Source organism: Nerophis lumbriciformis, linkage group LG24, assembly GCF_033978685.3.
Source record: "Nerophis lumbriciformis linkage group LG24, RoL_Nlum_v2.1, whole genome shotgun sequence".
NCBI classification, from domain to species: Eukaryota; Metazoa; Chordata; class Actinopteri; order Syngnathiformes; family Syngnathidae; genus Nerophis; species Nerophis lumbriciformis.
The window spans coordinates 9,779,266-9,802,500 of record NC_084571.2 but is presented as its reverse complement, the minus strand read 5'-3'; the positions used below and the strand labels follow the sequence as shown (position 1 = coordinate 9,802,500).

General features: G+C 40.8%; 3 protein-coding genes across 3 annotated transcripts in view; 2 read left to right on the top strand and 1 right to left on the bottom strand.

Moving 5' to 3' along the window:
- Positions 1–1,783, top strand: part of mfsd11 (major facilitator superfamily domain containing 11) — a 16,381-nt gene extending 14,598 nt beyond the window's left edge. The window contains exons 10-14 of the mRNA XM_061981534.1: positions 495–560; positions 723–848; positions 914–1,088; positions 1,187–1,322; positions 1,387–1,783. Of these exons, the coding sequence (XP_061837518.1) occupies positions 495–560; positions 723–848; positions 914–1,088; positions 1,187–1,322; positions 1,387–1,548 (665 nt within the window). The 3' untranslated portion in view covers positions 1,549–1,783. The remainder of the gene's footprint in view (positions 1–494; positions 561–722; positions 849–913; positions 1,089–1,186; positions 1,323–1,386) is intronic.
- Positions 1,784–5,414: 3,631 nt separating this feature from the next.
- LOC133620694 (uncharacterized) lies at positions 5,415–23,044 on the top strand. The gene is made up of 13 exons (XM_061982296.1): positions 5,415–5,618; positions 7,400–7,468; positions 16,948–17,083; positions 17,232–17,317; positions 17,381–17,542; positions 17,610–17,723; positions 17,814–17,882; positions 19,473–19,573; positions 19,641–19,694; positions 19,817–19,864; positions 20,718–20,832; positions 21,973–22,051; positions 22,857–23,044. Exons 1-13 carry the CDS (start codon positions 5,415–5,417, stop codon positions 22,967–22,969), a joined length of 1,350 nt encoding a protein of 449 aa, XP_061838280.1. The 3' UTR covers positions 22,970–23,044.
- LOC133620228 (zinc finger MYM-type protein 5-like) lies at positions 10,459–20,715 on the bottom strand. The gene is made up of 5 exons (XM_072915955.1): positions 20,705–20,715; positions 11,704–11,760; positions 11,385–11,468; positions 11,163–11,255; positions 10,459–11,018 (listed from the first exon to the last, which is right to left on the bottom strand). Exons 4-5 carry the CDS (start codon positions 11,188–11,190, stop codon positions 10,534–10,536), a joined length of 513 nt encoding a protein of 170 aa, XP_072772056.1. The 5' UTR covers positions 11,191–11,255; positions 11,385–11,468; positions 11,704–11,760; positions 20,705–20,715; the 3' UTR covers positions 10,459–10,533.
- Positions 23,045–23,235: the final 191 nt, after the last annotated feature.

Genomic DNA, 23,235 nt, shown 5'->3' with positions numbered 1-23,235 from the left:
CCGACTCTTCTCACCCTGGACACAAACTATTCTCCCCTCTCCCCTCAGGCAGGAGACTACGGTCCATCCAGACCCACACCTCCCGCCACCTGAACAGTTTTTTCCCCTCGGCCAACAGGCACATGAACAATAACTCCTAACAGTAGCTCCTTTGAATTCCTTCTAAGTCTATAACAAGATCTGATAGCTCAGTTACAGCTCTTGTTATTACCAAATCTGTGTTTTATGTTGCACAATTGCACCAAGAAAAATTCCTAGTTTGCGAACCCGTTCTCAAACAATGGCAATAAAAACTATTCTGAGAATCTGAGAAATATGTGAAACACGCTAAATAACAATTTCATACGTATTAAACTGATTATTTGTAGTTTAAAATGTAATCAAAATTCAAATTCCATTTTCTCTGGCCACGCCCCTCCACCTTGGCCCCCACCCTCTGCTTTGGCCACGCCCCCGTGCGAGTGTTGACGATGTCGTCATGTTGTCCCTCACAGTGCAGGCATGCAAGCTGTTGGCCACCAAGGAGATGCTGCTGCTCAGCCTGTCCATCGCCTACACAGGTGTGTGTGTGTGTGTGTGTGTGTGTGTGTGTGTGTGTGTGTGTGTGTGTGTGTGTGTGTGTGTGTGTGTGTGTGTGTGTGTGTGTGTGTGTGTGTGTGTGGCCCTTCCCCTCTTTACGGGAAAGTCAGGCCCTGATTGGTCACGGCTTGTCAATCCCGCAGGTTTGGAGCTCACCTTCTACAGCGGCGTGTACGGCACGTGCGTCGGCGCCATGACACGCTTCGGTCAGGACGCTAAGAGTCTGATCGGAATCTCGGGCATCTGCATCGGCCTGGGGGAGATCTTAGGTGAGCCCGCGGCGCCGACGCCCACTCTCCCGTGAACTTTGACCCAGCCGTGTGTCCCTCGCCAGGCGGAGGCGTGTTCGGGTTGCTGGACAAGTGCAACCGCTTCGGGAGGAGCCCGGTGGTGCTGCTGGGCCTGGTCACTCACTACGTGGCGTTCTACCTCATCTTCCTCAACATCGCCAACGACGCTCCGCTGGCGCCCGAGTCGGGGACCGACCTGCGGGCCTTCCTGGAGCCCAGGTGACGCCCAAGTACACGCTGTGGCCGCTTCATTAGGAACATTGGGTTCCTAATGAAGTGGCCGTTTGATTCCTGAACTCTGTGTGTGCGTGTTCCAGTGTGGGCGTGGCCTTGCTGTGCAGCTTCCTGTTGGGTTTCGGCGACAGCTGCTTCAACACGCAGCTCCTCAGCATCGTTGGCTTCACCTTCAGAGACAACAGCGCCCCCGCCTTCGCCATCTTCAAATTCATCCAGGTGTGACGTTCAAGTCCTCGCAAGGGGGGTGCCTGTCCGCTCATCCGCCATCTTGTCTCCTCAGTCCATCCTGGCAGCGTTGGCGTTCTTCTACAGCAACTTCCTGTTGCTGCACTGGCAGCTGCTCATCCTGGTGGTCGTCGGCTTCCTGGGCACGCTCACATTCTTCTCGGCCGAGCGACATGCACGCTCCACCTGCCGGGACTCGGACTACGACAGCATCTGATGGCGAGGGGCGTGTCTAGAGACCAGAAGCTGGATTTTGTCACGCTGAGGCATGATGGGAACAGTCTTCTTGCACTTCAAGAAGGGAATCTGAGCTGCTTTGCACTTTCACTTTCTGTTTGAACGCATCACCTCCTGTTTGTTTAAACGCGTCACTTCCTGTTTGTTGTTGATGCCAAGAAGGGAAAAGACCAACAAAGCCAATTGAAGTTTCCAATAAATATGAAGAAAACATATCTTTAATATATTTTTCATACAACCTAACTTTACTATATTTTTATGACATAACTATATGTATTTAAAATAACTTTAGTAAATTTTTATGACATAACTTTACTACATTTTTATATGACATAACTTTACTACATTTTTTTTCCAACATAACTAATATATTTGTATACAACATGACTTTACTACATTTTTATGACAACTACTTTATTTGTATTTAAAATAACTACATTTTTATACAACATAACTAATTAATTTTTATACAGCATAACTTTACGAAATATTCATACAACATAACTAATATATTTTATATAACATAACTTTACTACATTTTTATATGACATAACTACTTTATTTGTATTTAACATAACTACATTTTTATACACCATAACTAATATATTTGTATATAACATAACCAATATATTTTTATATAACATAACTTCACTACAGTTTTATATGACATAACTACTTTATTTGTATTTAACATAACTTTAATACATTTTTAATATAACAAGTTTAATACATTGTTATATGACATTACTTTATTTGTATTTAACATAGCTTTAATACATTTTTAATATAACAAGTTTAATACATTGTTATATGACATTACTTTATTTGTATTTAACATAGCTTTACTACATTTGTATACAACATAATATATTTTTATACAACACAACTTTAATATATTTTTACATAACATAACTTTACTAAATGTTTATACAACATAACTAATATATGTTTATACAATTTAACTTAAGTACATTTTATACAACATAACTACTATATGGTTGTATAATTTAACTTCAGTACATTTTATACAACTTAATTACTTAATTTGTGTACGAAATAACTACTTTGTTTTTATTTAACGTAACTTTTTTGTACAACTTTACATTTGATACAACATAACTACTACATTCTATACAACATTAATATATTTTTATACACCATAATTTTACTACATTTCTATACAACATGACTACTATATTTTTATACCACATAATATTTTACTACATTTCTATACAACATGACTACCAGTGTTGGGTTAGTTACTGAAAACCAGTAACTAGTTACAGTTACTAGTTACTTTATTTCAAAAGTAACTCAGTTACTAACTCAGTTACTTACACCAAAAAGTAATGCGTTACTGTGAAAAGTAACTATTTAGTTACTTATTTTTTTCTTTTTCTTTTTTTAAAGCTCCCATTAATGCCCTTTTTGCCTTCATTTCAGTACTGTTATTGCACTGGAGAATAATACAATCTGTTGATCAACTTGACATGCATTTTTATTTTCCTTTTAACATAATTAATGAAAAACAGTGCAACATAAAAAGGCATTCCTCCTTTCTTTAAACTTGGACCAATGACCATTAATAAAAAACAAGTTTAAGTGCAACATAAGAATAAACATCATCTTCCTTGAAACATAGGTAGTGAAATAAAGCCTGACATCTGGAGTGATGCTGCTGTCTTCCACACTTGGAGCCATGGATTGTAGAATCCTTGTTTTCAGTGGCAGGATCATTGACACAGATGGTGAAGTTTCAGTGCTCAGTAGAGATGTAACACTTTTGAGGGGTTTAAGCACCTAGAGGACCTCATCTGCCACTCTCACATCATCATCAGACAGGGTGACATTTGTCTTCAGGGTGTTGTGGGTCAATGCAGAGTATATAGCTGCCTGCTGCTCCAACATATCATAAGTGGAGTTCCACCTCGTTGGGACATCATGTATGAGCAGGCAGCTTTAGCATTTCTTGCTTTGTCTTAAGCACATGAGCAGCTGTTGTGCTTGGGTGGAAGTAAGAAACCTCAGCTGATCCTCCCAAAGAGGCGCTCCATCCTATTGACTGAGATTCCCTTCTGTGATGCCAAATTCACTACATGTGCAAAGCACCTATCTGTGGTCCCAGTCCTGCCTCATTCTCTGTAATTATTTGATTTTTGGCATTATCACGTGTGACTGGGATATCTTTATCTTCCATTCCTCCACTGCTTGTGTCAGTACCTGCGCAAGGTGACTCTCGTAGAGGGGGCGTGTCTTCTCATCTCCCAGTCTGCTGTGATGAAGTGAGCGCTTATAGTTCCGCTGGACGTCCACCCGTCTGTCATGAGCGCAACAGATGATGCTCGGGATAGTTCATCCACAACTTTTTTCTTCTCCTGCTCATAAAGATCTGGCACAATCTTATTGCTGAAGTGGGTGCGCGACGGGATGTCGTAACGTGGTTCAAGCACGTTATCAGCATGTGTTTAAAACCCTCGTTTTGCACAACCGAATCTGCACTTATAAACACACCGATTCAATGGCGCTGGGCGTTCAAGCTCCTCCGTTATTGCGCTCGCCATGACCACGCTGTGTGTGGACTGAACGTGCCAACAACTTTTTTTGTTTGTTTCATATATCAAACCGCGGATCAAACCTCCCCTCCCCGCCCCCCACACCCACATAGACCGCGCCTCTTTTCTTCTCTCCGGCTTGTGACAGAGGAAGATTCAGAAGAACGACACCGCAGCGCTTCTGTTTCTAGCCGATACTACATCAAAAGTAACGTAAAATAACGCAGTAACGCATCATGTAGTAACGGTAACTAAATTACTGAATTTAAAAAAATGACGCGTTAGATTACTAGTTACCGCCGAAACTAACGGCGTTACAGTAACGCGTTACTTTGTAACGCGTTAGTCCCAACACTGATGACTACTATATTTTTATACCACATAATACTTTACTACATTTCTATACAACATAACTAATACATGTTTATACAATTTAACTTAAGTACATTTTATACAACATAACTACTATATGGTTATATAATTTAACTTCAGAACATTTTATACAACTTAATTTGTGTACGAAATAACTACTTTGTTTTTATTTAACGTAACTTTTTTGTACAACTTTACATTTAATACAACATAACTACTACATTCTATACAACATTAATATATTTTTATACACCATAACTTTACTACATTTCTATACAACATGACTACTATATTTTTATACCACATAATACTTTACTACATTTCTATACAACATAACTACTATATTTGTATGCACCATAACTTTACATTTCTATACAACATGACTACTATATTTTATTACCACATAGTACTTTACTACATTTCTATACAACATGACTACTATATTTTTATACACCATAATACTTTTCTACATTTCTATACAACATGACTACTATATTTTTTTACACCATAATACTTTACTACATTTCTATACAACATGACTACTATATGTTTATACCACATAATACTTTACTACATTTCTATACAACATAACTATATTTTTATGCACCATAACCTTACTACATTTCTATGCAACATATGACTACTATATTTTTATACCACATAATACTTTACTACATTTCTATACAACATGACTACTATATTTTTATACCACATCATACTTTACTACATTTGTTGATTGACAACATAACTTAACTATATTCGTATACAACATCACTTTACTGCATTGTTATACAACACACAGTAACTTTACTAAGTTTTTACGCATCTGCTTCTTCCTGCGTCCAGCGAACGCACCTCACGTTGCCTAGCGACCGTGGACGCAGTGTATCACATGTACACTTACACACTTCATGCAGTCGAGATGTCGCAGGACGACGTCACGTTCAGAGAGTTGCTAGAATTGGCTTTCGGGACCCCCCGCGCGGGCGTGGTGGACTTTGGCGCGCTGCACCGGCTGCTGCGCGCGCTCCTCACGCACCTGGGGGTCGGCGAGTCCAGCACCGCGCAGCAGACTCACCTGCAGCTTCTGGGCCGAATCCAGGCCTGCGAGGACCAAGTGATCACGGTAAGAAGCGCGACATGTTTCAACAATAATGTCACGGGCGAAGAGGAAGAGTTCGTTTAATAATCGGGTAATTGAGCAAAACCGGAACTCTTTTCTGTCTTGTGCCAACACACACACACACACACACACACACACACACACACACACACACACACACACACACACACACACACACACACACACATTCTTGTATATGTTACCTTCTTGAGACCACCAAAAACGCCTCCCTCTTTAGGACCACCATTTCTAGATATATACAGATGTGTATTTACAACATTAATGATATATACATACACTATTTTGCCAAAAGTATTTGGCCACCTGCCTTGACTCACATATGAACTTAAAGTGGCATCCCATTCCTAACCCATAGGGTTCAATATGATGTGGGTCCACCTTTTGCAGCTATTACAGCTTCAACTCTTCTGGGAAGGCTGTCCACAAGGTTGCGGAGTGTGTTTATAGGAATTTTCCGCCATTCTTCCAAAAGCGCATTGGTGAGGTCACACACTGATGTTGGTCGAGAAGGCCTGGCTCTCAGTCTCCGTTCTAATTCATCCCAAAGGTGTCCTACGGGGTTCAGGTCAGGACTCTGTGCAGGCCAGTCAAGTTCATCCACACCAGACTCTGTCATCCATGTCTTTATGGACCTTGTGGTGCACAGTCATGTTGGAAGAGGAAGGGGCCCGCTCCAAACTGTTCCAACAAGGTTGGGAGCATGGAATTGTCCAAAATGTTTTGGTATCCTGGAGCATTCAAAGTTCCTTTCACTGGAATTAAAGGGCCAAGCCCAACTCCTGAAAAAAAAAACCACACCATAATTCCTCCCTTGACCCCTCTCTGTCAGTTAACGTGGCCTACCACTTGGTGGCTGAGTTGCTGTTGTTCCCAAACTCTTCCATTTTCTTATAGTAAAGCCGACAGTTGACTTTGGAATATTTAGGAGCGAGGACATTTCACGACTGGATTTGTTGCACAGGTGGCATCCTATGACAGTTCCACGCTGGAAATCACTGAGAGCGGCCCATTCTTTCACAAATGTTTGTAGAAACAGTCTCCATGCCTAAGTGCTTGATTTTATACACCTGTGGCCGGGCCAAGTGATTAGGATCACCTGATTCTCATCATTTGGATGGGTGGCCAAATACTTTTGGCAATATAGTGTATATACAATTATAAAAAAGCTTGTTGTGAGAAATGAGTTGGAATTTCACAAGAAAAATGTCACACTTTCACAAGAAAAACTTATATTTGGCAGTATTATAATAAAAGTCGTAATTTTACTTAACGCAAGTCAAAATTTGACAAGAAAAACTGAACATTTGTGCAATATTATGATAAAAGTTGGAATTTTACTCAATAACAGTCGCAATTTTACAAGAAAAAGCTTAAAATTTGGGCAAATTTATGAAAAGACTCATAATTTTACTGGACAAAAGTCACAATTTTTTAAGGAAACTTTAAAATGTTGGCAATATTATAATAATAATCGGAATTTTACTCCGAAAATGTCACTATTTTACAAGAACAACAAAAAAAGGGCAATATTGTGATAAAAGTCTGAAATTTATAGGACAAATGTCACCATTTTGCATTAAAAAGTAATAACTTTACATTTAAAAAAAGTAATAATTTTACAAGAAAATATTGCAAGATTACAGAAACCGAAAGAAAATGTGAAATTGTTCCCAATTCTATAAGAAAATAGTCGACACATTGTGAGAAAAAGACTGCTTTTAGTCTTTTTGGAATTTTTTGTGTGTGTGTGTCACACCTTGCAGGCCATGAAGCTAATCCAGGAAGTGCAGCAGCAGATAGAGCAGGCGAAACGGAAGGGGGAGGAGCTTCAGGTGAGTAATTATCATAATTTCTTAATTATTACACCCTATTCCAATGTATTTATTTATTACACTTTTTTTTTTACACTGATAATCATTTTCATATCGAGTACAAGTACTAATGAATAGTAGTAAAAGTACAATATAATTCAATTATTCTAGTACTGTACTTCATACTAACAAAAGTACTACAGAATAGTAGTAAAAGTATTAGAGAAAACTAGTACTGGATGTTAATACAAGTTCTACAGAATACAAGCAAGGGTACTGCTGTATATTAGTAAAAGTACTAATGAATATTTATAAAAGTACTACCAGATACTGGTAAATGTACTACTGAAGAGTAGTAAAGTACCACTGGATGCTAGTTACAGTACTACAGATCACTAGTACTGGATACTGGTAAAAGTACTACACAATACGAGTAAAAGTACAACTGGATATTAGTAAAAGTACTACTGGTGCTACTGGATATGAGTAAAAGTACTCCTGTATACTAGTGCGACTCGAGATCAGGATTTTTGTGCATGCCTTGTACACATTTACTCGGTGTAGTAGTACTAACATCAGTAATAGTACTAGTAGTAGTATTAACATCAGTTATGGTACGAGCAATAGTATTAACACCAGTCGTAGTACTACCAGTAGTTTTAATACAATCATAGTACTACTAGTAGTATCAACACCAGTTATAGTACTAGTAGTATTAACACAATTATAGTACTAGTAGTAGTATTACCACCAGTAGTCAGTGCCGGCCCAAGCCTCCATGGGGCCCTAAGCAAAATTTGATTTTGGGGCCCTCTATTTCTGCCTATAATATTGATTGTTGATCATTCACACACCTACTGTAAACTCATTGCGGCTCTGGCAGTGTTGTTTACATGATCCTATTGTCAGCCTGGCATGTCTTTACAAATGACATGTCATTTATAAAGATATGGGGGTGGCCCAGTTAAGAACATAAATAATACCAATAAATGAACGAATGATGTCCAGAGTGCCACATATGGTTCCTAATCTTAAAATGTAGAAAACATTCAGCTACAAGGGTGGCCTGGGGTTGAACAGTCCAAGTGATAAAGCTTTGTATTTAGAATCAGAATCAGAATCAGAATCAGAATCAGAATCAGCTTTATTGTCATTACGCAAGGTAACGAGATTGAGGCCATTCCATACAGTGCGATGTGTGCATGCTAGAAAAACAATGTGCAAATATATAAAAATATAAAACATGTAGAAGTGCAATGAATATGGTGTGAAATGAATATATTCATGAAAAAAACAAAAAACAAAAACAGGGTGGTTGGTGGAATGGGTTATTCACCGAAGAGAAGGCAGTTATGAGGGACAATGGGGCAGTCCGTTCAGGATGGTTATGGCCCTGGGGAAGAAGCTGTTCTTTAGCCTGTTTGTTTTGGTTTTAATGCACCTGTAGCGCTTCCCAGAGGGCAGCAGGTGGAACAGGTCAGAGCCAGGGTGGGTGCTGTCCTTGATGATGGCACTGGCTCTGTTGAGGCAGCGGGAGGTGTAGATGTCCGTCAGAGAGGGGAGAGGGCGGCCGATGATCTTCTGAGCCGTCTTGACCACTCTTTGCAGCCTCTCCCTGTCTGCTGCAGTGCAGCTGCCGTACCATACCGTAATACAGTAGGTCAGCAGGCTCTCGATGGACGAGCGGTAGAAGGTCAGCAGCAGGTCAGGCTTCAGGTTGTACTTCCCGAGGACTCTAAGGAAGTGTAGCCGCTGCTGAGCCTTCTTGATGATTGATGTGGTGTTGACTGTCCAGGAGAAGTCATTAGAGATGTGGACTCCAAGGTACCTGAAGGTGTGGACCCTCTCTACACGCTCGCCGTTGATGTAGAGGGGGGCAGGGTTGGTGCTGCTCCTCCTGAAGTCGACGATGATCTCTCTGGTCTTGCTGGTGTTGAGAGCGAGATTGTTCTCCGAAGACCAGGCCGTCAGCTTCAGGACCTCCTCTCTGTAGGCAGCCTCGTCACCCCTGGAGATGAGCCCGACCACTGTGGTATCGTCGGCGAACTTGACGGTAAGGTTGTCACTGTGGGCCGGACTGCAGTCATGGGTGTAAAGGCAGTAGAGGAGGGGGCTCAGTACACAGCCCTGTGGGGAGCCGATGCTCAGCGTGCGGGAGGGTGAGAGGTGCGGGCCAAGTCTCACATTCTGGGGTCGGTCGGTTAGGAAGTCCCTTATCCAGGCGTTTGTGAGAGGGGGGAGGCCAAGAGTGTCCAGTTTATTGCAGAGTCTGTCCGGGATTATTGTATTGAAGGCAGAGCTATAGTCCACAGAGAGCATCCGGACGTAGCTCTGCTGCTGCTCCAGGTGGTTCAGAGCAGAGTGGAGAGCAACAGCGATGGCGTCCTCTGTGGACCTGTTCGCCCGGTATGCGAACTGGTGGGGGTCGAAGTCTGGAGGGATATGGTCCTTGATGTGCTGGAGAACAAGTCGCTCGAAGCACTTCATGATTACCGAAGTGAGGGCCACTGGTCGGTAATCATTCAGGCTGGTGATGGGAGACTTCTTCGGCACCGGGATTATTGTAGATGACTTCAGGCAGGATGGGATGACTGCCTGAGCCAGGGAGAGGTTGAAGATCCTGGTGAGGGGGGGAGCGAGCTGGTGGGCGCACGTCCTGAGCACCTTTCCAGGTACTCCGTCTGGTCCGGTAGCCTTCCTGGGGTTCACAGCCAGGAGCACTCGTCTGACACTGTGCTCCTGTACAGTGAGTGGAGTGGCGCCGGAGCCCGGTGGGGGCGGGGGCAGGGCTGGAGCAGATGAGTGTCGCTGGGGGGTTTCGAAACGGGCAAAGAAACAGTTAAGCTCCTCTGCCAGTGTCGCACTCTGATCCGCAGTTGTCATATTGCAGCCTCTGAAGTTCGTGATGTCATGAATGCCCCGCCACACCTCCCGTGAGTTTTTGCTGGACAGATGGGACTCTATGCACCTCCTGTGGTCCGCCTTTGCTTTTTTACAGTAAAAGTGTCATCTTGTCTCATCAGTCTTGTACATATTAGTCTTTAATTACTAGTTTATATTTTTAGTTAATTGTTCATATTTAATGTTTACTTTGTACAAAGAGAGCGCAGTCTACTGAAGTTAAATTCATCAATAGTTTTCCCCTTTGAAAGACGCAAGGCAAATTCCTTCCATTTCACCATGTTGCTACAATGATCTTCACTGTTTTCAGGCTGTTTCAGCAGTGCACCTATGTTGACCCAATCCCGCTGTTCCTCGGCTGCCAGTTTTAAGGACTTTTTGGAAAATAATTTGCAGCAAAAGCAATAGACTGCATCTTTACTTCTTGAATAAGTCAGCCAGCTACGCTTGACTTTTTCCCCATTGACTAGCTGTCTGTAGGTATAATGATAATGAAAACTTCGGCCATCATGCCGTTTGGGGAATGAAAAGTTCTCCTTAATAGACAGTGGTCCTCTGATCACCTGCTCAGTCCTGTCTGAATCTGAGAGGAAAGAAGGCCACTCAGCTGGGTCAACTGGCGGAGCTGATGATGGTCCATGGCGTGAAGGGGACGTTGTGGTGGAAGTTGCTGAGGAAGTGACCAAAGAAAGACAATGACTAAAAAAGAAGGACCTATAAGGTCATTAAATTGCACTGTTGGACATAATTATTAACCTCAGAATGTTCTGCAGTACAATGAGCAATTATAAAGGGTGTTTTGCAGTTAACTTACTAGATAAATCAGCTGTGGTTTCAGACATAGAGGGGACAGTGGGCACAGAGGATGGAGGTGTGTGAGAGAGCACTGTAGAGGATGGAGATGTACCTAAGATGAAATACATACATATAGGCACACATATTAATGAGATACTTTGACTATATTAATTTCCCTTCAGGTGTAATGTTTATACTAAGAAATTAAATGTATACTGTATGGTGACAGTCTTTTCCTCACCTGATTCATCACTCACAGTTGAGCCTGAGGATGTGGACTGGCTCTGGGCTGATTCTGTGCCTCCAAAGTATTTTAACAATGCTCCTGGGGAAGTTTCACATAACTTATGAGTTGATGTAAAAAATAATGTTTATTTTACTCACATAAATTACCCTGCTCTGCTGCAAACAATTTGTGCAAACAACATATCTCACTAGTAACCTGATGCTAAAAACATATTGCTAGCACCGCGCTAGCTAGCTAACGTCACCTAGCTAAAGCTAATTACAGCTACAAATCTCTTTGATAAACTTTTTATTACCAAGTCATGCAAACATACCTTTATCATGGCATTTTTTCTCCTCTTCCACTTTCTTCTTCTTCCTTTTTTCTGCACCTGAAGGATATGTCCTTTTTTGTGACATTGTTTTGCCTCTATCTGCGCTTTTGATGCCCAGTGCGCACTGGCATTGCACGGCGGGCGGCAAACGTCACAGGTGCAGCAGAGGCAGCTTTACATTTAAAGAGAGGCAGGAAGAATCACTAGGCCTAGATCAGCAGCAGCACTCTGTTGACCTAAAATTGTAACTTTGATCATTTAGAAATCATCAGTCAGACTCGTACATGCAAAAAATAAAAAATAAGAATTTTTTGTTAATTGCTTTTGGGGGCCCCCTGGTGGCCGCGAGGCCCTAAGCAAGCGCGTAGTGCGCTTATGCCTTGGGCCGGCTCTGCCAGTAGTTGTACTACGCCTATACTGGCTCACCTGCACTGGCTTCCTGTGCACTTAAGATGTGACTTTAAGGTTTTACTACTTACGTATAAAATACTACACGGTCTAGCTCCGTCCTATCTTGTCGATTGTATTGTACCATATGTCCCGGCAAGAAATCTGCGTTCAAAGAACTCCGGCTTATTAGTGATTCCCAGAGCCCAAAAAAAGTCTGCGGGCTATAGAGCGTTTTCTATTCGGGCTCCAGTACTATGGAATGCCCTCCCGGTAACAATTAGAGATGCTACCTCAGTAGAAGCATTTAAGTCCCATCTTAAAACTCATTTGTATACTCTAGCCTTTAAATAGCCCCCCTGTTGGACCAGTTGATCTGCCGTTTCTTTTCTTTTCTCCTCTGCTCCCCTTTTCCTTGAGGGGGGGGGGGGGGGGGGGGCACAGGTCCGGTGGCCATGGATGAAGTGCTGGCTGTCCAGAGTCGGGACCCGGGGTGGACCGCTCGCCTGTGCATCGGCTGGGAACATCTCTACGCTGCTGACCCGTCTCCGCTCGGGATGGTGTCCTGCTGGCCCCACTATGGACTGGACTCTTACTATTATGTTGGATCCTCTATGGACTGGACTCTCACAATATTATGTCAGACCCACTCGACATCCATTGCTTTCGGTCTCCCCTAGAGGGGGGGGGTTACCCACATATGCGGTCCTCTCCAAGGTTTCTCATAGTCATTCACATCGACGTCCCACTGGGGTGAGTTTTTCCTTGCCCGTATGTGGGCTTTGTACCGAGGATGTCGTTGTGGCTTGTGCAGCCCTTTGAGACACTTGTGATTTAGGGCTATATAAATAAAGATTGATTGATTGATTGATACTAGTATTAACACAAGTAGTAGTACTAGTATTAACACAAGTAGTGGTACTATAGTAGCATTAGCATCAGTAGTAGTATTGACACCAGTAGTAGTACTAGTGGTAGTATTAAAACCAGTAGTAGTACTAGTGGTAGTATTAATACCAGTAGTAGTACTAGGAGTACAAGTATTAGTAGTATTTGTTAAGACTGGTACAGGGGGAAGGAGACGGCACAACAGCAGAAGCTCAAACTCAATGTATTTATTGAGTGCTTAATGAATACATAGGGTGTGTATGCTACTATGTGTTTGAATGTGAGCTATGTGCTGGGATTAACATATGAAGATACCGTAAGGGGTGTTGTCAAGCGTGTTGTATGAGGTCGTCCAAATCCTGAGGGGAAGAGGCAAGGAAGTCCGATGTCCAAAAGTGGTCGTGGTGAGAAGAGAGCGATAAGCGTCGGGGATAAGCGTCTCGAGAAGAAGGCACATGGATGGATCTTGTTGTCCTGCTTGGAGCGTTGAGAGAGAACTGCCCCAATACCGGAATCGGATGTATCCACCTCAATGATGCAGTCAGGGTCGGGGTACACTAGGATGGGTGCGGAGACAAAACTCCTCCTGAGGCACCAAAATGCCATTCCTGCTTCTCTGTTCCACTGAAACGGTATGTTGGTAGAGGTAAGTGCATGGAGGGGTGCGGCCAACTTACTAAAGTCCTTGATGAAACGCCTGTAGAATCCGGCAAACCCCAGGAAGGGTCGCAACTCAGTCCGGGTTGTGGGTTGAGGCCATTCTACCACCGCCTTCACTTTCTTGGTGTCAGCCTTGATATGTCCCTTCTCAATAACAAAGCCCAGGAAATCAACAGATGAAGAGTGAAACTCACATTTCTCAGCCTTGACGAATAGACGGTTCTCCAGTAAGCGTTGTACGACGAGACAGACGTGTTCTTGATGTTTCTGTGGGTCTTTGGAGAAGATTAGGATGTCATCCAGGTAAACAACCACAAAACGGTCTATCATGTCTCTGAGGATGTCGTTTACGAGGGCCTGGAAAACTGCGGGAGCATTGGTCAGTCCAAAAGGCATGACCCTATATTCAAAATGGCCCAGGTGAGTATTGAATGCAGTTTTCCATTCGTCTCCTTCTCTGATGCGTACCACATTATAGGCGTTGCGTAGATCTAATTTGGTGAAGATGGTGGCAGGAGTGAGAGGTTTGAAGGATTAATTAAGAAGGGGTAAAGGATACTTATTCTTGATGGTGATGCAGTTGAGTTGGCAATAGTCCATACAGGGCCGGAGGGATCCATCCTTCTTGCTGACAAAAAAACCCAGCGGCCACTGGGGATTTGGATGGTCTGATTATTCCCGAGGCAAGGGACTCTGTGATGTAGTCCCTCATGGCTTGCTTCTCCGGAAGGGACAGGTTATATAAACGGCTGGACGGAAGGGCTGTGTTGGGAATTAGGTCGATAGCGCAATCATATGGTCTGTGAGGAGGTAGAGACATAGCTTGTTCCTTGCTGAAGACTGCGGCCAAGTCATGATATATCTTCGGAACACGGGAGAGGTCAACTGGGGGTGTAACTGGTCTAGACTTTTCAGGGTGTACCACTGCAGAACTGAGACAGTTAACATGGCAGTGGTTGCTCCAGGCCAGAATCTTGCCAGTAGACCAGGAAATATGGGGGTCATGTTGAATCAACCAAGATCGACCGAGAACGAGAGGAGCTACCGGGGCGTCCAGAACCCAGAAAATAAAGGTCTCTGAATGATTACCAGATAGGGTAAGTGATAAGGGTTTGGTGCGATGTTTGATGGGCCCAAAAGGGTGGCCATCTAAGGCTTGGGCCGAGACAAATGTCTCAAGGAGAATTAACGGGATACCAGTCTTTTTGGCATACCTTAGGTCGATGAAACTCTCGTCGGCTCCGGAGTCCAACTTCTTTGTCACGTGTTGCTGGCATCAAATTCTAAAGTTAATGATTATTTGCAACAAAAAAAAAGTTTATCAGTTTGAACATCAAATATGTTGTCTTTGTAGCATATTCAACTGAATATGGGTTGAAAATGATTTGCAAATCATTGTATTCCGTTTATATTTACATCTAACACAATTTCCCAACTCATATGGAAACGGGGTTTGTAGTAGTGTAGTGTCAGGAAGTGTTGGTGACGAACCCCATGATGCAGAGATGGCAGGCTTGATGCAGGAAAACATGACTTTTAATGTCAACAATAAAAGGCAGGAAAACAGGAAGCAGGAAGCAGCTAACAGTAAACAGGAACCAGGAAATAGCTCACAAAACTCCAGCACTGACTGGAAGGCGAGGCAGGTATAAATAGCAGCCGGCTGCTTGACACCAGGTGAGGCCAGGCTGCCAATCGGCCGCAGGTGAGGGGAAACAGCGCTCAGGGAGACAAGCAGGAAACTGAACCAAAATAAGAGCGCTCACAGGAAATAAAACAGAAACACAAGAGGAAAAACTAAAACATAACCAACCTGTCAGTGACAAGTCTGACAGTTAGTATAATGACGATATATAGTAGTAATAAAATAAAGATATATAGCAGTGTTAGTATTATAAATATATATAATAGTAGTAAATACAGAAATATAGTAGTAGTGTTAGTATTATAAAGATATATAAAATTAGTAAAATATAGATGTATGGTCGTAGTGTTAGTATTATAAAGATATATAGTAGTAGTAAAATGAAGATATATAGTAGTTAGTATTATAAAGATGTATAGTAGTATCAAAATACATAAATATAGTAGTAGTGTTAGTATTATAAGGATATATAGTAGTATTAAAATACATAAGTATAGTAGTAGTGCTGGTATTATAAGTATATATAGTAGTATTAAAATACATAAAAATAGTAGTAGTGTTAGTATTATAAAGATATATGGTAGTAGTAAAATTAAGATATATAGTAGTTAGTATTATAAAGATATACAGTAGTATCAAAATACATAAATATAGTAGTAGCGTTAGTATTATAAGGATATATAAGGGCGGTATAGCTCGGTTGTTAGAGCTGCCGTGCCAGCAACTTGAGGGTTGCAGGTTCGATCCCCGCTTCTGCCATCCTAGTCACTGCCGTTGTGTCCTTGGGCAAGACATTTTACCCACCTGTACCCAGTGCCACCCACACTGGTTTAAATGTAACTTAGATATTGGGTTTCACTATGTAAAGCGCTTTGAGTCACTTGAGAAAAAGCGCTATATAAATGTAATTCACTTCACTTCACATATAGAAGTATTACAATACATATAGTTGTAGTGTTAGTATTATACGGATATATAGTAGTATTAAAATACATAAATATAGTAGTAGTGTTGGTATTATAAGGATTTTTAGTAGTATTAAAATACATACTGTATAGTAGTAGTGTTGGTATTATAAGGATATATAGTAGTATTAAAATACATAAATATAGTAGTAGTGTTAGTATTATAAAGATATATAGTGGTAGTAAAATGAAGATATATAGTACCGTAGTTAGTATTATAAATATATACAGTAGTATCACAATACAGAAATATAGTAGTAGTAATAGTACTATAAGGATATATAGTAGTATTAAAATACATAAATATAGTAGTAGTGTTGGTATTATAAGGATATATAGTAGTATTAAAATACATAAATATAGTAGTAGTGTTAGTATTATAAAGATATATAGTAGTATCAAAATACATATCGTAGTAGTGTTAGTACTATAAGGATATATAATAGTATTAAAATACATAAATATAGTAGTAGTGTTGGTATTATAAGGATATATAGTAGTATTAAAATACATAAATATAGTGGTAGTGTTAGTATCATAAAGATATATAGTAGTGTTAGTATTATAAGGATATATAGTAGTATTACAATACATACAGTAAATATAGTAGAGTTAGTATTATAAGGATATATAGTAATAGTAAAATACATACATATAGTAGTAGTATTGGTATAATAAATAGTAGTGGTGGTTGTGTAGGAAAGTACGTGTGAGACGTTGGACGGCGTGAAGGACGTCAGCGTGCGTCTACAAGATCGTGTGATGGTGTTGGAGGCGGGAAGAAAAGTAGAGGAGGATCAGCTGGAGCAGCTCAGACACCTCATCACCAACACAGGTGATTCACTCCGCCTATGAGACTGAATCTGCATGCTAACTTTGTGCACATTTTATGCCAACATTGTGACAACTTTGCACTAACTTTGTGTTAATGCTCAGCTAACTTTGTGCTATCTTTACGGTAACACTGTAACAACTTTGTGCAGACCAGCGAGACATGGTCAGAATTCTGGACGAGCGTCTGAACATCCAGCAAGACGCCATTAACTCACTGAGCGACCAACTCCACCAGGTGAGTGGCGTCACCACACCCCCTTTTTTACTCAGCCTGTCTTGTCGTTACCTTTGACCTCAGCTGGACGACCTGCAAGTAGCCTTGGACCACATGTTGCCGCCTCTGACCTCTGACCCCTCCGGCGACCTGGAGGACGGCGGGGAGACAAACGTCGGCAGGACGTTGAGTCTTCGGTTTGAGCGCAAGATTGCTGAGGTCTTGCGGCGGCATGAGGACACGCAGGTGGGGCAGTGTAACGTCATCACTATGGCGACGACGTCATCACTGACTGTCCTGTGTGCGCACGTAGCACGTGCACAGCCTGCAGGCGTCCATCTTGCAGCTTCAGAGAGACTGTCAGGACCTGCGAGAAGCCATCGGTGGTCTCCATGACGACAACAAACACAAACATGTTCACATTCAGGTAGGCGCCCACGTGCACGCTGACTGAGTATGTGCGCACGTTACACCGACTTGACGTTACCACGGCAACTAAACTGTGACGTTACCACAGCAACTGCTGAGGAGCCAAGAGGAGCTGCAGGAGAGGAAGGTCGACAGACACTCGCTTCAGTCCACACTCGTAAGTGTGCGCTCACACTTGTTATATGTTGTGATCATGTGACCTGACTTGTTATATGTTGTGATCATGTGACCTGACTTGGTATATGTTGTGATCATGTGACCTGACTTGTTGTATGTTGTGATCATGTGACCTGACTTGTTATATGTTGTGATCATGTGACCTGACTTGTTGTATGTTGTGATCATGTGACCTGACTTGTTGTATGTTGTGATCATGTGACCTGACTTGGTATATGTTGTGATCATGTGACCTGACTTGTTATATGTTGTGATCATGTGACCTGACTTGTTATATGTTGTGATCATGTCACCTGACTTGTTATATGTTGTGATCATGTGACCTGACTTGGTATATGTTGTGATCATGTGACCTGACTTGTTATATGTTGTGATCATGTGACCTGACTTGTTATATGTTGTGATCATGTCACCTGACTTGTTATATGTTGTGATCATGTGACCTGACTTGTTATATGTTGTGATCATGTGACCTGACTTGGTATATGTTGTGATCATGTGACCTGACTTGTTACGATATGTTGTGATCATGTGACCTGACTTATGTTGTGATCATGTGACCTGACTTGTTGTATGTTGTGATCATGTGACCTGACTTGTTATATGTTGTGATCATGTGACCTGACTTGTTATATATTGTGATCATGTGACCCGACTTGTTTTGATATGTTGTGATCATGTGACCTGACTTGTTACGATATGTTGTGATCATGTGACCTGACTTGTTTTGATATGTTGTGATCATGTGACCTGACTTGTTACGATATGTTGTGATCATGTGTTAGGATATGTTGTGATCATGTGACCTGACTTGTTATATGTTGTGATCATGTGAATTGACTTATTTTTATGTTGTGATCATGTGACCTGACTTGTTATATGTTGTGATCATGTGACTTGACTTATTTTGATATGTTGTGATCATGTGACCTGACTTATTTTGATATGTTGTGATCATGTGACCTGACTTATGTTGTGATCATGTGACCTGACTTATTTTGATATGTTGTGATCATGTGACCTGACTTTTTATATGTTGTGATCATGTGACCTGACTTGTTTTGATATGATGTGACCATGTGACCTGACTTGTTATATGTTGTGATCATGTGAACTGACTTGTTTTGATATGTTGTGATCATGTGACCTGACTTGTTATATGTTGTGATCATGTGTTACGATATGTTGTGATCATGTGACCTGACTTATTTTGATATGTTGTGATCATGTGACCTGACTTGTTATATGTTGTGATCATGTGACCTGACTTGTTTTGATTTGTGATCATGTGACCTGACTTGTTTTGATATGTTGTGATCATGTGACCTGACTTGTTATATGTTGTGATCATGTGTTACGATATGTTGTGATCATGTGACCTGACTTATTTTGATATGTTGTGATCATGTGACCTGACTTGTTATATGTTGTGATCATGTGACCTGACTTGTTTTGATTTGTGATCATGTGACCTGACTTGTTATATGTTGTGATCATGTGACCTGACTTGTTTTGATTTGTGATCATGTGACCTGACTTGTTTTGATATGTTGTGATCATGTGACCTCAGTGTCAGCTGGACAAGCAGATCCAAGATCAGTGGAATGACATCCAGGACAGAATGTTGCTTCCAGAACATTCCCAGCAGGTCCACGCCGCTGGAATCAGGAAGTAAGGAAGTTACTCCCATCCTGCATCATTCCCATATCATCTTAACCGTGTGTGTGTGTGTGTGTAGACAGCTGCTGTGTCTCTCCTGTGACCCGCCCGTCATCACACACCTTCATACACCGTGAGTCTTCTGCACGCACATCACGTGCACGCTCACATGCTGTCAGTCATCAGTGTGTGTGTGTGTGTGTGTGTGTGTGTGTGTGTGTGTGTGTGTGTGTGTGTGTGTGTGTGTGGTACCAGTGGAGCGGTGTCGCCCAGCAGAACTTTGACGAACTTCACAGACTTCAGGTGAATTTCTCCTTTTGGTAATAGGGGCGTGAGTGCCAATCAAACAAGAGCACATAGACATTTACATAGAACAAGTAGACATATAAAAAGAGCACATAGACATATACACGTAATACTATTTATATACTACATAGTAATAATACTATCCATATATTATTCATTAGTGGTGTAATGATTAATTGATATATCGATTTATATTCCTTAAATTCAACTACATCGATCTGTGTTCAGCAAGTTGGCCTTCCGGAAGATAGGTATCGATCCAACATCTTTTAAAAAGGAAATCGATCCATTTTATCAATACTAGAAAAAGGAAAACGTTGGATTTAAGTACGGCAGACATTATATGACGTTGAACACTTTCAATGATAAGATAGTTAAACTCCAAATCCGTCTGCCCGTCTGTGACGTCATCGCCACCAGTCACCAAAACAAAGATGGTCGAGAAAGCTCACAACAAACACAAACGCTACAAGACAATATCATAAATTACAACGCAACAACTTTCAGCCACAGCACGATTGTAAAAGCCACAACAAATACAAATATATACATATATATATTTACATGTATATACCTGTATACATATATACACACTGAATTGTTTCGGATTGTATCGTTCTGATATCATTTCTATACTATTAATAATGTTCATATAAGAGCAATACTACTAATATAGTAGTAATACTAGACATAGTAGTAAGTGTATTTATATAGAAGTTATACTAGTCACACAGCAGTAATACTATTCATATAGAAGTAACCCTAGAGTAGTACTATAGTAATAGTATGGATTACAAGCCAATTAGTAAAAAAAAAAAAGTTTAAATAAATGTTTACTTTGTGCCTTCAGGTACCCCAGAGTGTCCCGCAGTTGTGGGGGGGTTCACACGGTGACCTCTGGCCCTCAACGAAGCGTCAATGGGTGGAAACACTGCAGCCAGACAGCAGGGGGCGCCACAGTGCAGGTAAGACATGGACCAGAGTTCCACGACCTTTTCAAGGCCAAAGTCCAAGTTCTTGACCACGACCCAAAACGTAGCTCTTACACCTCAAACCCCTGTGGGATAAATGTTTCATTTGGTAGACAGGCTTAAAAACATGCTCTGTATTTAAAGACTAGTCTTATTATTAGTTATCAATATTTCACATTCTTCTACCTATTTCAACATTGCGACACAAGCGCCAATAAGAAACTCTGACAACTCTCATCGACTCTTGAGCTGGTTCGCTTCCTGTCACGAGCACACTGCGGTAACGAGGAGTGTCGTTGCAGCTGGAACTCAATTGATGTCTTACCGTTGTCTTCTTAACAATCCGTGATGAGTACTAGCAAAGTGTAACCCACTAGAGTACTAAATAACTTCAAAATAAAAAGTACTTCATCTAAGTACTGAATAAAAACAAAAAAATAAAATGTGCTAAATAAAAAACACTAAATATAAAGTACAAAATGAAAGTCCTTAATAAATAGTAAAAGCTATAAAATAAAAAGTGCTGAATGAAAGTCCTAAATAAAAAGTAATAAAAGCTATAAAATAAAAATTGCTGAATGAAAGTACTAAGTACTTAATAAAAAAGTATTAAATAAAAAGTGCTAAATAAAAATAAAAACTCAATATAAATTACTAAATTAAAGTACTAAATGAAAACTAATAAATAAAAAAGTACTAAATGAACATACAAAATTTAAAAAAAACAGTAAAAATACTACATGAAAGTAATAAATGAAAAGTAGTAAATAAAAAGTACTAAATGAGAAGTACAAAATAAAAGGAATGAAAAGTACTAAATAAAATTACAAAAAACAACTAAAAAGTACCGAATGAAAAGTACAAAATACAAAATAAAGAGTCCTAAAGTTTTAAATGAAAAGTACACAACAAAAAAGTACTAAATAAACAGTATTAAATAACAGTACTAAGGGAAAAGTACTAAATAAAAAAATATTACATGAAAGTACTAAATAAAAAGTACAAAATGCGTACCTGAAGAGCAGCAAAGTATGTTGAAGAGGGATCTCAAAGATCAACAGGTTGGTGACCTCTGCTTATAGTACTCCATGTTTACATCTTTACTCGGTGGTGATGGGTGTGTGTATGTGTCAGGCAGAGGCGACTAAGACGGTGGCGACACACGAGGCGCTCAGCAAAGAAGGCCACTTCCACCCAAACAGCAAATTAATAGGTATGTTGGTTTTGTGCTCACAGCTGAGCCAATTGGCAACCACTGACTTGTTAGCATGATTAGCAACTATAAAGTCACTTTTCTTTTGTCAAACCAGACTGTCAGCATCAAAGTTATATGATGTGAGATATGATAGCAAAAACTTATGGAATGTTTTGAATGAAATCATGGGTAGAAAGAACAATGTCTGTACACCTTTTGTGGACTCAAATGGGTTGGTACTCACTAAGCCATGTGACATTGAAAATCATTTTAATAACTATTATGTTGACAAGGTATCTCAATTAATGCATATATCCAATAGTGAAATAGTATAATAGTGAAATAGTCCACAGTAGCACTATACAAAATCACAATACCAGGGCATCCAGTTAGGGGCATTTTGTACTCCCTCGTCCCAGGAAGAATGCTTTGCGGAAATCTTTTATTTATAGATCTGTATCGGTCTGGAATAACCTGCCTCAAATTCTCACCGGCATTGAAAGTAAACAGGTTTTTAAAAAGAAAGTAATATTTTATCGGAGTCTTTAAATTAGTTTTCTCGTTGATGATTTAGTTTGGTTTTATATATTGTGTAGTTATATTTATATGGTAATTATTATTCTGTGACTGTAAATTGTTTGCTTGTTTTCTTATTGATGATTTTATTTTTTTTATTTTTTTATTGTGTAGTTATAATTATATGCTTTTACTTGTAATTGTATTGAGTTGTGGACCCCAGGAAGACTAGTGGGTTGTTGTGGCAACCAGCTAATGGGGATCCTTAATAAAAATCAAAATCAAATCAAAGTGTGTGTGTCTCCAGCCTCCAGATCAGAGTCTGCTCAAGCCCGCACACCTCAGAGTTCTTCAGGTCGCATCTTTGGCGCCAGATCGAGCGTAGCTCCGCCCCTGAGCAGGCCCTTGTCGACTTCCTGAAAAGATGAAGATAAGTCACGTCGTGACGTCATCGTCTTAACGTTGTTTTGTTCCATTAAACATTTTTCAAACGTTCACCATTGACACAAGTACTGTTTATTCCATTTGAGACACAGCAAAGCACTTCCTGTCTTGGCCACGCCCCCATACTTTGACAGCGCAGGAATGTAAATAATGAATGTCTCCTAGTTAGTTTATGTAATCACAAGCGACACTACGTGTGTAACCTTATGACAGGGATCAATCAGAAGGACGTCACTGACATG